Source organism: Dermacentor albipictus, chromosome 8, assembly GCF_038994185.2.
Source record: "Dermacentor albipictus isolate Rhodes 1998 colony chromosome 8, USDA_Dalb.pri_finalv2, whole genome shotgun sequence".
In the NCBI taxonomy this organism is placed as follows: domain Eukaryota; kingdom Metazoa; phylum Arthropoda; class Arachnida; order Ixodida; family Ixodidae; genus Dermacentor; species Dermacentor albipictus.
Window position 1 is genome coordinate 73449227 of NC_091828.1, and position 15504 is coordinate 73464730.

Here is a 15504-nt window from a genome sequence, read left to right on the forward strand (position 1 = left end):
AGCGATTGATGATAAAGTGCGTGCGTGTCCAACAAAGGCAAGATTTATCTACATGCGTCTGCCCCAATGGCTTCGGTCTCGGACACAAGATCAGAGGAACGGGTGGAAGCAGGTATTTTTGTGAATTTTTCTCAGGTTGGCAGGTATGGTTAAATGCAACTTATTTCTAGATTTGCGGTTCTCCTGCGTGAAATATTCTCATCTCTGCAATCTTAAATAAATTCAGTGAAGGGTTCGACCAAAAGTCTAGTAGGTCACATGACGAAGCGCAAGTCGCCGTACCCGATAAATTTAACGTATATGCGTTTTAGAACTGGTACGGATTCTTTGAACACGCTACAAAGTGTGACCAACGAACCCCTATGGTCTACGAAATGTCTGTTTCTATCTTTATTTGGAAAGTGACAGCAACTTCAAATAAAAAATTACGGCACGACCTATATCTCAATGACTGTGGACGGTCAAGCCCTCACCTGAAATTGATGCCGACGCCATGCTCTGTCTTCTGTGATGAGTTGGCTGCCTTGAGATACACCTCTAGGTCATCGCTCGGTGTCGTGTCGACGAAGGTGAATGTATTATTGGTCGTGTAGAGTGAGTCGAAAAACATATAGTCGCAAACACCATCTGGTGGCAGCGCCATTGTAACGGTACCAACGGATGCGGTGCAGTAGAATGCGTTGTCGAGGGTCCTCACTGCGAGTTAGGTCATCGCACATTAGAGCTCTGATAAACTCTACAAAGAGTAATTTTGTTGCGGCAACTGCTGGCTCGAGTTGCGAACGCTCAGCGACAGGAGATGGCGAGTTCATACAGGGATTACAAATCCAAACTTGCATAAACGTAATTACTATTGTTTTTCAAATCTGAAACCTAAATATCAGTGCTACCGGAATTTATTTTCGTGGGAAGAGAAACGCTCACGCGGCACTCAGCAATCGAATTTACGCCGTTACTACAAATCTACATCCGTATTCACTAAAGGTACAAGATAGCATGATGGAACTCTCCGCAAGAGCCGATTCTAGCCAGTCGTCCGAATGAACCTATCATTAGCGAAGGCAGCCAGTCCAAAGACAAAAATCACTTAAGAACGAAAAGGCTTTAAATGCGACGGTTAGCCCTATTCAATAAAATTGTTACCTAGATCAGTAAATAACATGACCTTCTAGCCAGTCATAAGAAGCCAACAAAGACACCACGGAAAACATAGGGGAAATTAATTGTACTTACTAATTGAATTAAATAAATAAATTAATGGCAATGGAAGTGGATGAAAAAACAACTTGCCGCAGGTGGGGAACGATCCCACGTCTTCGCATTACGCGTGCGAAGCTCAAACCAGTTGACCTACTGCGGCATGGTTTCCGCATCCACTTTCTTGGGTATTTATGTGTTACTACTAGAACTAACCTTGGTAGTGTTAGCCAGCGCCACCACTCACAAACCTTTGCGGCGGATGTGGAACATCCTTTCTGCCGTAGGCGTCACGAGTACGTGACCTTTCTGGGTGAAGACAACTGGTCAATAAACCCGCACATGCTACCTAATGGCACCAATGTTGCCGTATTCAAGATCCTCGTTATGTAAGAACGAGAAGAAAGGGGTTTAACCGAGGGGCCCGATTTTTATTAATCATAATGGCTTCTCATGATATCAATAATAAAAATTGGGCCCCTCTGTTAACTCCCTTTCTTCTCGTTCTTCTAGCCAATCGTCATTTAAGTTATGCTATACGGGAATGTGTTAAGCCAGTGGTAAAGAGCACTTCCGACCGAAAATATTTTTGTTTCGCTTGGAGTTTTTGCTCCTGCACGAAAATAGGAACCACTGCGAGTTATTTGGTGCAGAACTTCGCGCCTAACTTTCTGTCCCTTTTGTGGAGACTAGAAAGCAGGGCACTCAGCTATTGCTTTAAGGAAATAAATATTTCAGGCTGTTTGTATGACGCTTGTCGCGTCCAGCAGTTATGCAGGACAAGTAAGATATATTTATGGGTGTTTTTAAGGTGTAATGCGTAACACGCGGTTGCAATACGAACACAATATGGGACGCCGGACCACTGAAAAAAACATCCCATATGTTATTGTCGTCGTGTCGGCATGCCATCACTGCATCTTATTACGCTAACGCGCCGGCGTAGGACGAAGCGTCGCCAACAATATTGCGCTACAAACGTCCACTTTTTGTTCTTTTATGTTTGTTTTTCAAGTTCTTCCGCCAGTGTAACAATAAGCGCGATGCAATCATGAATCTCCAGCAACTAGTCCCACTCATTGCTTCGATGAATATCAAGTAATTCAGTGCCACGGGTATGGCCCCAATAGTCCATCATGTTTGCTGGCCGACACCTACCCTGCACTGAATTTCGCATCCACCAACACGGCATTCAATTTCGTAGTTGCCAAGGATAGCATTCATAAGTATGTAAACTTTCCAAGGCTCCAAAGCTGTGTTCGTATTAGCGCTAAGCACGCCAAATTACGATGCCTTTACGCACCCAAGCGCAATTAGTACATAGGTGATTCACTGACGGCTATTAAAATGCACATTGTATCGACTTACCGGGTTTTGGTGCAGTAGGGATGGGTGTTGTGGTCGTAGTTGTCGTAGTCGTGGTTGTCGTTGTGGTCGTAGTTGTTGTCGTCGTAGTTGTTGTGGTCGTAGATGTTGTGGTCGTAGTCGTCGTGGTGGTTGTTGTGGTCGTAGTCGTAGTCGTCGTGGTGGTCGTTGTGGTCGTAGATGTAGTCGTCGTGGTGGTCGTTGTGGTCGTAGTCGTAGTCGTTGTGGTAGTCGTTGTGGTCGTAGTCGTAGTAGTCGTGGTTGTCGTTGTGGTTGTACTTGTTGTAGTCGTCGTTGTCGTTGTCGTAGTAGTTGTCGTAGTTGTGGTTGTTGTCGTACTTCCAGTAGTACCTGCACCAGTGGTGATTGACAAAAAGAGTTCTCACTTTTCTCACACTAGCTCATGTTATACAAAAAGCGTATATCTTCCCAAAAACCACTGCACTAGTCAATACCTAACGTTGTCCATTACGAATATAGAGAATATCCTCCGATGTAGCATTATGTTCCATATACTGCTTCGAGAAAAAGAAACTAAATGCCCTTTCCATATAGCTGTAGCCGAAATATGTTATAGTATCAAGCGCGGGTCTCTGTTCAACATGTTTCCGATTACGTACATTGTCTTGTCCCTACATCGCCGTTTCATGTGCACCTTGACGAACTTGCGCATGCAGAAATGAGCACATGTTCTCTTGCGTAGACACGCGAGCAGAGCAATGTTCAGTACCATCATCACCACCACGGGATGACCATTAGCATCAGCCAGATAGAGAGCCACGAACGCATAAGCTCCGAATCCAGGCTTGACTTGTGGTCTTGTAAGGACCAGTGCTAATGGATGCCTCTGGATCTTGATATATGTTAAATTATACTCGCACACCCCCCTTCTTTGAGTGCACCTCTTAGACATAGAATGAACTACGTCACACGTTAAACACTGTCGATGTCAAAACTAAAACTATATTTCTTGTTTACGTTCTTGCTGTGCAGTGACCTTTCGGATATTCAACATCGGACATATTTTGTCCAGCACAATTGAAAGCCGGGCTCTTCTTGTATTTTCAAAAGTGACCAACTATGTGACCAAAATCTCCTAGCAAAAATCAGAGGCCCTTTGGCGATAAACGCAAATCTAATAACGCGTTGGCAAAGGTGTCGTCTACGGCAAAATATAATTTTAGTGCACCATTGTGTACGGCCAGCAAACGTTGCCCTCTCACATTGGGATCAAGAAATGGTTTGGTTGAGTATTAATTGTACTGAATTCAATGGACGTCATTGCACTTCAAAAAAATTGTCACATGTAGTGACTCTCACAAGCAAATTTTTCCTTTGCATAGTCATTAGGGCTGTAAAAGATTTTCCAAAAATTTTAAGCAAGTAAAACACCCTACAGTGCAATGTTTTCAGTTTGGTTACTGCCTAACGCGTAACACTGTAGCACTCATGTACACTGATCCACTTACGACATCTAAAGCGGACAAAATCGACGCATCACGCGTCTCTCTGAATTATGCCACAAATTTGTTAGGAGCAATTTCGTGAAACTCTTCTAAGCATTTTAGCGCTCTCACGTTTTCTGTGGGCTCAAACCTAGACCAAGTTTTCCTGCTGTATATTCTCTAACAGATTCACGTTATGAAAGTGCGATGCGTTTTTGGTGCAGAGTAATGCGTTTGTTTTCTTTCTACCCAATTTTATTAACGTGCCATTTCGGTAACTTCTGGGACATATATGAGGCCGTAAATCAAAATTCTCCTTATCATAGCTGGCACAATATAACATTCTCATTCAAAAGCAACAAATCTTATTCAAATCAGTCCAGCTGTTGCCTCGATTATTATTATTACTACTACTACCCTTATTACTATCATTATTAGTAGTAGTAGTAAAGGTGGTAGCAGTAGTAGTAGTAGTTTATTTTGGTTATTACTATCATTATTATTAAGGGCCCCTTGAATCATATTTCGATATATGTGCTCACATTTGCTAAGGAATTGGCGCTGCGTAATTTTTTTCTCCTGCATGCCTCGAAATCTGGGAGGTGTAACGTGCCCCAGGCGGTAAAGGTGACGCCAAGATGGTGACGCCGCGAGCGGTGTCTCAACCCCGTAATTTTCATTGGCATCGAGGCACCTTGGATCTTGGAAAGAAACTAGGGTGACTTTTACCACGCCCGTTCTCTCTCTCTCTCTCTCTCTCTCACCTTCACATATCTCAAAATAATCGAAAACCGGCGAAAGGCTGCGGCGATCCTTTTGCTTGCGAACTGTGTTAAGCAAATGTGCTCATTCGCGATCAGGTGTATAGGCATTAAAATTGCTGTTTTAAGCGCCTATAACAGTAAATAAAGCTAGTGTTAGTAGTAGTAGTAGTGTTAGGTGTTTTTAGCTAGTGTTAGTAGTCGTATTAGCTGAACGTACAACAAAAAGGGAAGAAATCACTGGTCAAGGTCATGGTACTTGGTCCTTGGCCGAATATTTATGAGCTATGGCATGTATATGTGCGCTCCTGCAACACACGTTGAAATTCTCAGCTATAAATGAGCCATCTGCAATAAAATTTGCTTTGATTTACAGACATGGTCCCACTTATTTACGCTGTTTATTTATCTTCCCCTCGCACAATGGAGAAGTTATACCACAGGATGATGTACTCGCTTTTTGCTTGCGCACACTAGTCTTATGTTTTTCTCTGGATCAGTCCTTTAACTGAGCAATGGCGCTAAAACACATACAAAGACAAGCAAGCGCAATATAGGAAATCTAAACCACGCTGTTTCTCTTTTTGCAAAATGTCCCTTTTTGCACCTCTGGCTTTCCACTAGACGAATATGCTTGAAGTAGCCGCATAATTAGTTCTAACAAGATGATAAAATAGTTTTGCGTGTGGGAAAATATTGCGTAACATTTACCTAACACTGCTAAAGGTAAGTCAACTAGTCGAGCCAATAAACTGATTCTGCCACTTAGCTATGATGTTATAAAATTGGCGGGCATACTGCTTATTGTCCCCTAGGGCAATAAATAATGGGAAAGCATAAATTGGGCTAAGCCCCCACCATCTGTAAGGTATAGCGGGCATGAAGCCTAATATAATATAAATGAAACGGGGTTGCAGAGGCAACCTAAAATTAAATTTAGATATAAGCCAATTAAAGAGAACGACAATGCGGAGGCTTAACCTGGGAACGGCATGAAAAAATATAGTCTTACATATGTATGAAAACGACTTGAAGAGGCTGTACGCAATCTATAAACTAGCTGCTAAGAAATGGAAAAGTTGACTGGGCGCTGATCAATCCCGGCGCAAGTCACGACCGCCCCCCAGGGCCACCCGCCGACGCCCCGTAGGGACCCGCAGCGCTCGCGATGACTCGTATTTTATTCTCTTTGGTTTCCCAAGAGCCACTGCGTCCGTCAGCATTATTCAGACTTTCGTCGTCCCGTTATGACGCATGTGCTAAGATGTGATGGTGGAGCACGCATGTGTGGCGAACGCTTCTCTAATTTCGTTCCAATACCGAATGTCGAAGTAGTGATGCATGATATACGTACCAAACTGCCATACAATCAATATGCCCAAATGTTCGAAGACTCCCGTGAAGCACAAACAGCAGCATCAGCAGCATCAGCCTTTTTCTATGTCGACTGCAGGACGTAGGTACTTGATCTCTGGGCGATCTCCACTTACGCCATTTTCTCGCAAGTTAATTCTAACTCGCACCTGCAGATTTCCTGATTTCATGACCCAGCCTAGTTTTCTGCCATTTTCTTCCCTTGACACCAATTCTGTAGCTTTATTGGTCCAGCGGTTATCTACCTGATGCATTACACGGCCTGCCTAGCTGCTTCTCCTAATACCTACCTGATGCATTACATGGCCTGCCTAGCTGCTTCTCCAAATATCAACTGGAATATCGGCTATCCTCGTTTGCTCGCGGATCCACATCGCTCCCTTCTTGTCTCCTAACGCTGCGCCTAACATTTATCATTCCATCGCTCTTTGTGCGGTCCTGAAGTGCTTCTACCGATTCTTTGTTAAGCTCCAAGCATCTAAGTGAATCAGCATATTGGTGGACAAACGCAAAACCCCATCTATTTCTCAGCGTAATTTGATTTTCCGCTACTACTTTTACTTGTTTGGTAGTGTCTTGTTTTCACCAGGCTATAATGGATTCATCATGCTTTCCTTTAATGCCACGTCGCACCCTTAATAGCCACTACAACATATTACCCCAGTAAACCAATTTTCTGCCCTATGTTCTTTTTTTTCGGAGTGTAAACAATTCGTTGAGGCCAACTATACTATGACTAGGAATCGAGGTATTTGCACACACTTCTGTGGGCTTTTTTGAATAAACGATGGTGCTTAGTTGTCAATCCCGGCTTTTACATTAAAAGCAGACATAATAAAGTCAAACCGATTGTGTAAATCTCGTCGTGCTCTTGTGCTCTGAGAGAGCTTCGCTATCCTACATGTGAGGGAACTGAGGGAACGCCCCATGTCGAAGGAACGCCTGGCATTGAACAAACGATGATGCTTTCTGAAGAAACGTTGATGCTTCTTTATCAATCGTGGCTTTTGCATAAAAGGCAGATTTATTTATTTATTTTTTATTTGAAAATACTGCCAGCTGCTTTTTAGCAGCCAAAGCAGGAGTGGTACATAGAAAATACAAAGGGATACTGTACAAGCAAAAAATGTCAAAATAAAACTCGAACACAGCAAGCTCACACAGAGTGCTTCACAGATCATACTTGTATGCTACTGCGTCCAAGTGAAACACAAGTGAAACGTGAAAGTGAACAAGTGAACAAGTGAAAGCACTTGTGTATAACTCGTAGTGCTGTGGTGCTCTCTGAGAGCTTCACTATCCTACATCCACAAACATTTTTGCACTGAGGATTTCGGACTTTGTGTACAGCTGATTCTTCCTTGTCTAATAGTTACCAAAGTGGTCTCATGATATGCATATTCTCTATACCATGTAAAATTTTGAACCTCCCCTTACCCATTCTTCGGACCTGTTGGGTATGGTTTTGGGTTGGTATGGTATGGTTTTTGGTTGGGTTGGGTTGGGTATGGGTTGAAATATTGTATATCAATACTCTGAAGTTTTTTATTTCTTGGAGGCTATGGAATGCCTAAAGTTGTCAGAGCACCTGAGATCATCAAAGGAACAGTTGCACTTGTGAAAACACTGGCGTCGAAGGAATACCTGGTCTCGAGAGAACACCTGGTGTCGAGTGAACGCCCGGTCTCGAAGGAACGCCCGGTGTGGAGGGAACGCCCGGTGTAGAGGGAACTCCTGGTACCGAGGGAAGGCCTTGTGTCGACGGAATGCCGGCCATCGAAGGAACACCTGGTACCGATGGAGTGCCTGGCGTAGACGGAATGCCTGGTATCGAGGGAATACCAGGCACCGAGGGGACGCCTGGCGTTGAGGGAGCTCCTGGTACCGAGGAAACGCCCGGTGCCGAGGGAACTCCTCGTGTCGAGGGAACGCCTGGCATTGAACAAACGATGATGCTTTCTGAAGAAACGTTGATGCTTCTTTATCAATCGTGGCTTTTGCATAAAACGCAGACTTAATGAAGTGAAAGCACTTGTGTATATTTCATGGTGCTGTAGTGCTCTCTGAGAGTTTCACTATCCTACATCCACAAACATTTTCGCACAGAGGATTTCGGACTTTGTGTACAGCTGATTCTTCCTTGTCTAATAGTTACCAAAGTGGTCTCATGATATGTATATTCTCTATACCATGTAAAATTTAGAACCTCCCCATACCCAATACCCATTCTTCGGACCTGTTGGGTATGTTGAACTATTATATATCAATACTCTGAAGTTTTTTATTTCTTGGAGGCTATGGAATGCCTAAAGTTGTCAGAGCACCTGAGATCATCAAAGGAACAGTTGCACTTGTGAAAACACTGGCGTCGAAGGAATACCTGGTCTCGAGAGAACACCTGGTGTCGAGTGAACGCCCGGTCTCGAAGGAACGCCCGGTGTGGAGGGAACGCCCGGTGTAGAGGGAACTCCTGGTACCGAGGGAAGGCCTTGTGTCGACGGAATGCCGGCCATCGAAGGAACACCTGGTACTGATGGAGTGCCTGGCGTAGACGGAATGCCTGGTATCGAGGGAATACCAGGCACCGAGGGGACGCCTGGCGTTGAGGGAGCTCCTGGTACCGTGGAAACGCCCGGTGCCGAGGGAACTCCTCGTGTCGATGGAACGCCTGGCATTGAACAAACGATGATGCTTTCTGAAGACACGTTGATGCTTCTTTATCAATCGTGGCTTTTGCATAAAACGCAGACTTAATGAAGTGAAAGCACTTGTTTATAAATCGTAGTGCTGTAGTGCTCTCTGAGAGCTTCACTATCCTACATCCACAAACATTTTCGCACTGAAGGACTTCGGACTTTGTGTACAGCTGATTCTTCCTTGTCTAATAGTTACCAAAGTGGTCTCATGATATGTATATTCTCTATACCATGTAAAATTTTGAACCTCCCCATACCCAATACCCATTCTTCGGACCTGTTGGGTATGTTGAACTATTATATATCAATACTCTGAAGTTTTTTATTTCTTGGAGGCTATGGAATGCCTAAAGTTGTCAGAGCACCTGAGATCATCAAAGGAACAGTTGCACTTGTGAAAACACTGGCGCCGAAGGAATACCTGGTCTCGAAAGAACACCTGGTGTCGAGTGAACGCCCGGTCTCGAAGGAACGCCCGGTGTAGAGGGAACTCCTGGTACCGAGGGAAGGCCTTGTGTCGATGGAATGCCGGGCATCGAAGGAACACCTGGTACCGATGGAGTGCCTGGCGTAGACGGAATGCCTGGTATCGAGGGAATACCAGGCACCGAGGGGACGCCTGGCGTTAAGGAAGCTCCTGGTACCGAGGAAACGCCCGGTGCCGAGGGAACTCCTCGTGTCGAGGGAACGCCTGGCATTGAACAAACTATGATCCTTTCTGAAGAAACGTTGATGCTTCTTTATCAATCGTGGCTTTTGCATAAAAGGCAGACTTAATGAAGTGAAAGCACTTGTGTATAAATCGTAGTGCTGTAGTGCTCTCTGAGAGCTTCACTATCCTACATCCACAAACATTTTCGCACTGAGGACTTCGGACTTTGTGAACAGCTCATTCTTCCTTGTCTAATAGTTACCAAAGTGGTCTCATGATATGTATATTCTCTATACCATGTAAAATTTTGAACCTCCCCATACCCAATACCCATTCTTCGGACCTGTTGGGTATGTTGAACTATTATATATCAATACTCTGAAGTTTTTTATTTCTTGGAGGCTATGGAATGCCAAAGTTGTCAGAGCACCTGAGATCATCAAAGGAACAGTTGCACTTATGAAAACACTGGCGTCGAAGGAATACCTGGTCTCGAGAGAACACCTGTTGTCGAGTGAACGCCCGGTCTCGAAGGAACGCCCGGTGTGGAGGCAACGCCCGGTGTAGAGGGAACTCCTGGTACCGAGGGAAGGCCTTGTGTCGACGGAATGCCGGCCATCGAAGGAACACCTGGTACCGATGGAGTGCCTGGCGTAGACGGAATGCCTGGTATCGAGGGAATACCAGGCACCGAGGGGACGCCTGGCGTTGAGGGAGCTCCTGGTACCGTGGAAACGCCCGGTGCCGAGGGAACTCCTCGTGTCGAGGGAACGCCTGGCATTGAACAAACGATGATGCTTTCTGAAGACACGTTGATGCTTCTTTATCAATCGTGGCTTTTGCATAAAACGCAGACTTAATGAAGTGAAAGCACTTGTGTATAAATCGTAGTGCTGTAGTGCTCTCTGAGAGCTTCACTATCCTACATCCACAAACATTTTCCCACTGAAGGACTTCGGACTTTGTGTACAGCTGATTCTTCCTTGTCTAATAGTTACCAAAGTGGTCTCATGATATGTATATTCACTACACCATGTAAAATTTTGAACCTCCCCATACCCAATACCCATTCTTCGGACCTGTTGGGTATGTTGAACTATTATATATCAATACTCTGAAGTTTTTTATTTCTTGGAGGCTATGGAATGCCTAAAGTTGTCAGAGCACCTGAGATCATCAAAGGAACAGTTGCACTTGTGAAAACACTGGCGTCGAAGGAATACCTGGTCTCGAGAGACAGGGGCGTAGCCAGGGGGGGGGCTTATGGGGCTTCAGCCCCCCCCGAAATTTTTTCGTGCTGTCATGTGCCGCCGACCAAAACAACTCCCGGCGCCAGAAATCATGCTCGATTTTGTCTAGAATGTCCTTAATTCACGCTCAAAAAGACATTTGAGCGCGAACATTGCCAAATCGGGCTGGATTTCTGGGCAATGTCCATGCATCAGGAGTCACATATCGTAACGCAAGGAGCCCCACCGGGCACAAAATTTCAAGGGCGTTTTGAAGGCGAGCGGGCTCGTCGCGGCATCTCGAGGAAGCCGCGGAATCTACGGAGCGCTTGGATTTCGATTCTGAAACGTTGTGGGTATAAAGTTCTCATAACATTTTGATGCGAAAGGTCCATTGACATTTTCAAAGTCGTGCTTAGATTTTCAATTCCGGAACTTTTTGGGTTTAATGCTGTTGTAAACATTTGACGCCAAAGGTGCATCGACTTTTCTAAAGTCGTACATCGGGCTATACAACGAGACAAGCCAAATCAACATACTATCAGACAAGTTGACAAAGCACGCAGCGAGGTCCGATGAGACAAAGCGTTGTGGTGGTTCATTTGTGCCGTCAGGTCACAGAAAAGAATATACACATTTTTTTCACCTGCGCCAAAGCATCCATGTCAAGACACTAGAGCCACCATTGTAACTTAGTTTTTATTTATTTTTCTACCTCGATTTTTATTCGCGAGGATATATTGAGCCTCTTTCTCATTTCTTCTTAATTTTTTTTTTGTTCTCGCAACCCGCGGGCTGCCGATCCAGCCAGAGCGTATGCGTTTTTCTCGTGCTGCATCGATAACCGCGCGGCGCACTTGGCTGCGCGTTTGTTTTTCTCTGGCCGACTGCATTTTCGCCTGGCAGAGTTTTGGACGCTTTCTGGCTAGCAGACGAGAAAAAGAAACAATGCATAGTCGCTCGCCGCCAGCACTGCGGGGACTCGATGGATTGCAAGCGTCCGCTTGAGCGCAACCTCTCCGGAAAATTTTGTCTCGCCGTTGTAGGATACCGAGCAGTACGCGTATGGTTTTCTGTGGACCAAGCGTCACACGTTTTCTTCGATATTCCTTCGGTAGCCACACTAGGTGCCCAAAGTAGGCATTCGATTGTAGCCAACATGCTTTCCTTTGCGTTATTCTATTTCGCCGCCCCCCGCCCACACACAAAAAAAAAGAAGACATTGTTGCGGCGCAGCGAATTTTTGCATGGGGAAAGTTCGATTTTGTTACTTCTTTTGCGGAAAGTAATGGGCGACGGGACGCTTCAGTTGCCGGATACTATTTTATTATTGCGATGGCAGCTCTATGAAGACTCCAGGCACATTCCTGTCGTTGCCCTCATGTTCCGTATAAATAAAGGCCAAGGGCGATAACATCGTGACCGCGCGCCGCATGCTCTGTGTGCGAGTGAAAGCGTGCGGGGAGATAAGGGGAGGGGTTGAGCCGACGATAGTGGCTGAGTCTGGTGTGCGCAAGGGAGAAAAGCGGGGAGGAAGCGCGCCGCCTTCCGTCGCACGCGATACATTTTGGGAGTGGAGGGAAGGGGGGGGGGGGGTGCTGTGATCTGTGAATCTGTGGTTGCGCAACCTATTTAATTGCCTTGTTTGACGCATTATATATAGTGACTTTTTCTTAGGTACGTAGATATATTGGTGACTTATGCGTATATTTAAATATCTTGTTGCGAGGTTTTGTGCATATGCGCAGTGAACATTGCATTGCAGTTTCCAGTGACAATTGTTTGCCCTGTATCAAACCGTATCTTCACATTTGTATATTCCATTGTATCTTCGCATTTATAATGTACGAAGGCGAGTCAAATGAAAGTGAGACAACCCGCCCCGCGCAATAATGGTTCGGTTCATTATTTTCGAGGCATGCGCGTAGCACATACGCATCTCATTTACAAGTGACATGCAGAGGTGAGGTTAAATGTTCTTTAATGCTCTCATACACGGGGTTGAACATGGTTGCGTGAAATAATGGACACTTCAAAAGTTGAACAGCTTGGTGTCGTGAGGTTTTTGACAAATGAAGATGTTTCCCAAAAAAGAAATTATTCGCCGTATGGCTGCCGTATACGTTGAACATTACGTTTCATTGTCGCCTAAGAAGCGTTGTAGCAAACTGTTCAAAGAAGCACATGAAAGTTACAAAGACGATACATGGCCGGGCCAAAGCCACCGTGCAATCACCCCCAACACAATTGAAAAGGCCGTGGTTGCTCAGTGGCTATGGTGTTCGGCTGCTGAGCACGACGTCGCGGGATCGAATCCCGGTCACGGCAGCTGCATTTCGATGGGGGCGAAAACACCCGTGTACTTAGATTTAAGTGCACGTCAAAGAACCCCAGATGAGGGTGACGACTTTTGTCTGCAATTGTGACCGGGGATGACTCATGGTGCCGCTACTACTAGCCTGAAACACTACGGTAAATCTTACAGTGGAAACCTTTGAATTCACCACTCCCAAGGAAAACAAAGGCCGTCATTTATGCCGGAAAAGCGTTGACTTCTTTTTATATCGTTAGGGGCCACTATTGATCGAATTTTCTAAACCTGGAGAGACTCTAAATCGTTTCAGATATTGTGAAAGATCGGATCGGCTACGTGTCGCAATTAAGAACAAACGACGTGGAAAATTGAGCATTGGGGACATCTTGCTTCACGACATTGCCCGTTCCCACGTCGCTGTTGTGGTTAATACAAAACTGGCAAAGTTCAAGTGGGAAACGCTGCAACATCCCTCATACAGCCCAGACCTGTTGCCTTGCGTCTTCCACATTTGGTGAAATTTGAAGAAACTGCTCAAGGGAACCAGATTCGTGTCGGAAGATGATGTGTAGTCATTTACAGATTTTTGAGGCAACAACCCAAGGAGTTTTATGAGACGGGAATTACGCGACTCGTTAGTAGGACAAGTATCTAAATACTCATGGTGACTACTTTTAAATAAAGTACCTCGTTTGTCAAATATTCGCATTGGCTCACTTTCATTTGACTCGCCCTCGTATATCTTGCAGAACTCCTGCTTTTTATATGTGCTCTCTGTTGCGACTATAATTTAGGAGCAAGTACTCGCAATGCACAACCGGTGACAGCTGCTCCTGCGCAATACATTCTAACAAAGGAAAGCGTCATTGAGATTTTCCCCTGGTCGTTGCATATGTACAAAAATGTAAACAATATATATATATATATATATATATATATATATATATATATATATATATATATATATATATATATATATATATATATATATATATATGTATCAGGCCGAGCTGCAAAGTGAGCCCCCCCCGAACGAAATTTCTGGCTACGCCACTGTCGAGAGAACACCTGGTGTCGACTCAACGCCCGGTCTCGAAGGAACGTCCGGTGTGGAGGCAACGCCCGGTGTAGAGGGAACTCCTGGTACCGAGGGAAGGCCTTGTGTCGACGGAATGCCGGCCATCGAAGGAACACCTGGTACCGATGGAGTGCCTGGCGTAGACGGAATGCCTGGTATCGAGGGAATACCAGGCACCGAGGGGACGCCTGGCGTTGCGGGAGCTCCTGGTACCGAGGAAACCCCCGGTGCCGAGGGAACTCCTCGTGTCGAGGGAACGCCTGGCATTGAACAAACGATGATGCTTTCTGAAGAAACGTTCATGCTTCTTTATCAATCGTGGCTTTTGCATAAAAGGCAGACTTAATGAAGTGAAAGGACTTGTGTATAAATCGTAGTGCTGTAGTGCTCTCTGAGAGCTTCACTATCCTACATCCACAAACATTTTCGCACCGAGGATTTCGGACTTTGTGTACAGCTGATTCTTCCTTGTCTAATAGTTACCAAAGTGGTCTCATGATATGTATATTCTCTATACCATGCAAAATTTTGAACCTCCCCATACCCAGTACCCATTCATCGGACCTGTTGGGTATCTTGAACTATTATATATCAATACTCTGAAGTTTTTTATTTCTTGGAGGCTATGGAATGCCTAAAGTTGTCAGAGCACCTGAGATCATCAAAGGAACAGTTGCACTTGTGAAAACACTGGCATCAAAGGAATACCTGGTCTCGAGACAACACCTGGTGTCGAGTGAACGCCCGGTCTCGAAGGAACGCCCGCTGTAGAGGGAACTCCTGGTACCGAGGGAAGGCCTTGTGTCGACGGAATGCCGGGCATCGAAGGAACACCTGGTACCGATGGAGTGCCTGGCGTAGACGGAATGCCTGGTATCGAGGGAATACCAGGCACCGAGGGGACGCCTGGCGTTAAGGGAGCTCCTGGTACCGAGGGGACGCCTGGCGTTAAGGGAGCTCCTGGTACCGAGGAAACACTCGGTGCCGGGGGAACTCCTCGTGTCGAGGGAACGCCTGGCATTGAACAAACGATGATGCTTTATGAAGAAACGTTGATGCTTATTTATCAATCGTGGCTTTTGCATTAAAGGCAGACTTAATGAAGTGAAAGCACTTGTGTATATCTCATGGTGCTGTGGTGCTCTCTGAGCGCTTCACTATCCTACATCCACAAACATTTTTGCACTGAGGATATTGCACTTTGTGTGCACTTGATTCTTCCTTGTCTAATAGTTACCAAAGTGGTCTCATGATATATATATTCTCTATACCATGTAAAATTTTGAACCTCCCCTTACCCAATACCCTTTCTTCGGACCTGTTGGGTATGTTGAACTATTATATATAAATACTCTGAAGTTTTTTATTTCTTGGAGGCTATGGAATTCCTAAA

At 45.2% G+C, this 15504-nt stretch overlaps 1 protein-coding gene across 1 annotated transcript in view; it reads right to left on the bottom strand.

The window, feature by feature from the left end:
* The window catches only part of LOC135921660 (collagen alpha-1(III) chain-like), a 67592-nt gene that overhangs the window by 33396 nt on the left and 18692 nt on the right, over positions 1-15504 (bottom strand). Inside the window, exons 11-18 of the mRNA XM_065455953.2 lie at positions 14820-15125; positions 14102-14371; positions 9977-10264; positions 9260-9529; positions 8523-8810; positions 7787-8074; positions 2566-2913; positions 474-696 (exon numbers count right to left, since the gene is read on the bottom strand). Of these exons, the coding sequence (XP_065312025.2) occupies positions 474-696; positions 2566-2913; positions 7787-8074; positions 8523-8810; positions 9260-9529; positions 9977-10264; positions 14102-14371; positions 14820-15125 (2281 nt within the window). The remainder of the gene's footprint in view (positions 1-473; positions 697-2565; positions 2914-7786; positions 8075-8522; positions 8811-9259; positions 9530-9976; positions 10265-14101; positions 14372-14819; positions 15126-15504) is intronic.